We start from the raw sequence: 3266 nt of genomic DNA, 5'->3' as shown, positions 1-3266 counted from the left end.
ATTCAATGTGTTATTATCTCATGGACATGAGAGTCAATGTCATGTGCTATTATCTCATGGACATGAGAGTCGATACCATGTGTTATCTCATGGACATGAGTCGATACCATGTGTTATTATCTCATGGACGTGAGAGTCGATTCAATGTGTTATTATCTCATGGACATGAGAGTCAATGTCATGTGCTATTATCTCATGGACATGAGAGTCAGTACCATGTGTTATTATCTCATGGACATGAGAGTCAGTACCATGTGTTATTATCTCATGGACATGAGAGTCGATTCCATGTGTTATTATCTCATGGACATGAGAGTCGATTCCATGTGTTATTATCTCATGGACATGAGAGTCAATGTCATGTGCTATTATCTCATGGACATGAGAGTCAATATCATGTGTTATCTCATGGACATGAGAGTCGATACCATGTGTTATTATCTCATGGACACGAGAGTCGATGTCGTGTTATCTCCTCGACATGAGAGTCGATGTCATGTGTTATCTCATGGACATGAGAATCGATGTCGTGTTATTATCTCATGGGAATGAGAGTCAATGCCATGTGTTATTTTCTCATGGACATGAGAGTCAATGCCATGTGTTATTATCTCATGGACATGAGAGTCAATACCATGTGTTATTTTCTCATGGACATGAGAGTTGACACCATGTGTTATTATCTCATGGACATGAGAGTCGATTCCATGTGTTATTATCTCATGGACATGAGAGTCGATTCCATGTGTTATTATCCCATGGACATGAGAGTCAATGTCATGTGCTATTATCTCATGGACGTGAGAGTCAATGTCATGTGCTATTATCTCATGGACATGAGAGTCAATACCATGTGTTATCTCATGGACATGAGAGTCGATACCATGTGTTATTATCTCATGGACATGAGAGTCAGTGTCATGTGCTATTATCTCATGGACACGAGAGTCGATGTCGTGTGCTATTATCTCATGGACACGAGAGTCGATGTCGTGTTATCTCGACATGAGAGTTGATGTCATGTGTTATCTCATGGACATGAGAGTCGATGTCATGTGTTATCTCTTGGACATGAGAATCAATGTCGTGTTGTTATCTCATGGGCATGAGAGTTAATGTCATGTGTTATTTTCTCATGGACATGAGAGTCGATACCATGTGTTATGTCATGGACATGAGAGTCGATACCATGTGTTATGTCATGGACATGAGAGTCGATACCATGTGTTATGTCATGGACATGAGAGTCGATACTGTGTTATTATCTCATGGACATGAGACTCGATGCCATGTGTTATTATCTCATGGACATACGATTCATGGCCGTGCATTGCTGTCTTGTGACCATGCATTTTGTCATAGGCCGGACTTTAATTATTTATTTTTTTACTTTAGTTTCCATATCTGTTGTTGTTGCTTTCTGTCTTTAGAAGCAGAACTTATCTTCAGCTCAGTTTCATCTCCCTGCTTTGCATTTTACTATCTTTGGCCTCATTTTGTCCTGTTTCTTCTCATTCTTATCAGCTCTCCAGCTCCGCTCTGCACACAGACCACATAATAATATCCTTTTACGCTTTGTCTAGTTTGCTGCTCGCTGCTTCACTCCTTTCAGCATCCACTAAATCCATTTTGCACCTCTGTTACCTTTTAATCTCCAAGTGTATAATCATATGCATCACTGTGGACCACTTCATTTAGTTTTCTCTTCTCCAGCTCAGTCTCTAATCTTTTTTTCTTACATCTTTTGTGCCTGCAGAGTATCACAGCTGCTGCTTCTGTGAACATCAACAGCTCTTCTTACTATTATGCTCTATTCCTGTGAAATTAATTTGTMTTAAATGGAACACCCGTTTGTGCAAAACAGATGTTAGTATTCGCAGCATAGACAGTAAGCATTTATATTAGAGTGAGGGAGAAAAAGAGCAGCACAGCAGGAATTACTGGGGGTTTAGGTATAATTGATGTTTGATTTTTTGGCTGCTGCTCGTGTCTTTGGGGACTTGTTTTCTGTCAGAGGATGAGATTACGGCTCGAACGGTTTGTGTTGGAATTAATGATGTGCACGTCTGTTTTGGCAGCTCGGGATGAAGAGGAGCACGCAGCGGGGGAGAGGCAGCCAAACGGAGATCTTAATTGTGACAATCAAACACAGATGACAGCCTTTGAAATGAATCTCAAAGACAAAAGGTCTGGAGCTGGCTTTGTAAAGACCCCGTGTAGTTTTAGAAGCAGCTGCGTTTGCAGAAAATCCGCCCTCCTGATTTCATTTTTTAATTTACCGCGACTGCTCGTGAAGTTGACTCGACTTTAACTTTGGCTGAACTTCTGTCCAGGTTTCAGGACGACTTCAGGCCCCTGGTGGAGGGGTGTGGCTGCTACTGCTGTAAGAACCACCAGAGGGCGTACCTGCACCACCTGCTGGTGACCAATGAGCTGCTAGCTGGAGTCCTGCTCATGATTCACAACACAAGCCACTACCAGAGCTTCTTCAGCGCACTGAGGCGAGCTTTGGTCGACGACAAACTGGACCTCCTGAAGAAGCAGCTGCACCGGGATGAAGGCTCGCAGACGAACAGAAAGGAAAACGTTTTACTTTAGGAGGAAGAACCTGGACTGATGTGAAGAGACGGACCAGAATGGTCCAGTAACGAGTCCAGCTGTAAAATTAAGACCTTCAGGCAAACTTATTTTATACTCTTTGAAGCTGTGTTATTGCAAAAAGTAAAATAAAGAATAAAAGTAATTCTGGATTCTGGAAGATTAGATCTTTTACAAAGATTTTTCCAAGTCAGGTGCCATATTTAAAAAGAGAAATATTTGTCTTATTACTACCGAGTACTAAAAACCATGCACTGAATCATCAGTGACTAAGTTACGAGCTCATTCCATTCCATGCATTCCATTTCCAAGTTACCCCTACTTTTACACCCACACCTCTTTGCTCTTAATCCAAAACTGCAAAGATCTTAAATATTTCACTGCAAGATAAAATTCTCCTAGAAGCTGATAACTCATCATCTGTCACTGGTTCTTTATAAAATAAAAGAGATGCAACGTTAAAATGATCATAACCCCTCACATCAAAGAATGTCTTTTCTTCTTTCTGCACCCTTCCCATTCAATAATTGATTTACTATTTAATTAATTTCCCAATGGTTCTTTGTTGATTTTAAGAATTAAAGATTAATAAACTCATGTTCATACTAAAAGAAACTGAGGATTAAGTCATATTTCTATTCTAATCACTTTTTCAGATCATCCTGAGC

General features: G+C 40.3%; 1 protein-coding gene across 1 annotated transcript in view; it reads left to right on the top strand.

Annotated features, from left to right (window-relative positions):
* Nucleotides 1-2758, top strand: part of qtrt2 (queuine tRNA-ribosyltransferase accessory subunit 2) — an 18960-nt gene extending 16202 nt beyond the window's left edge. Inside the window, exons 7-8 of the mRNA XM_014002220.1 lie at nt 2079-2187; nt 2334-2758. Of these exons, the coding sequence (XP_013857674.1) occupies nt 2079-2187; nt 2334-2598 (374 nt within the window). The 3' untranslated portion in view covers nt 2599-2758. The remainder of the gene's footprint in view (nt 1-2078; nt 2188-2333) is intronic.
* The last annotated feature ends 508 nt before the right edge of the window (nt 2759-3266 follow it).

The sequence above is a fragment of the Austrofundulus limnaeus genome, unplaced genomic scaffold (genome assembly GCF_001266775.1).
Source record: "Austrofundulus limnaeus strain Quisiro unplaced genomic scaffold, Austrofundulus_limnaeus-1.0 Scaffold12, whole genome shotgun sequence".
Lineage (NCBI taxonomy): Eukaryota > Metazoa > Chordata > Actinopteri > Cyprinodontiformes > Rivulidae > Austrofundulus > Austrofundulus limnaeus.
The sequence above is the reverse complement of the archived record's forward strand: the minus strand, read 5'-3'. Positions and strand labels throughout refer to the sequence as shown.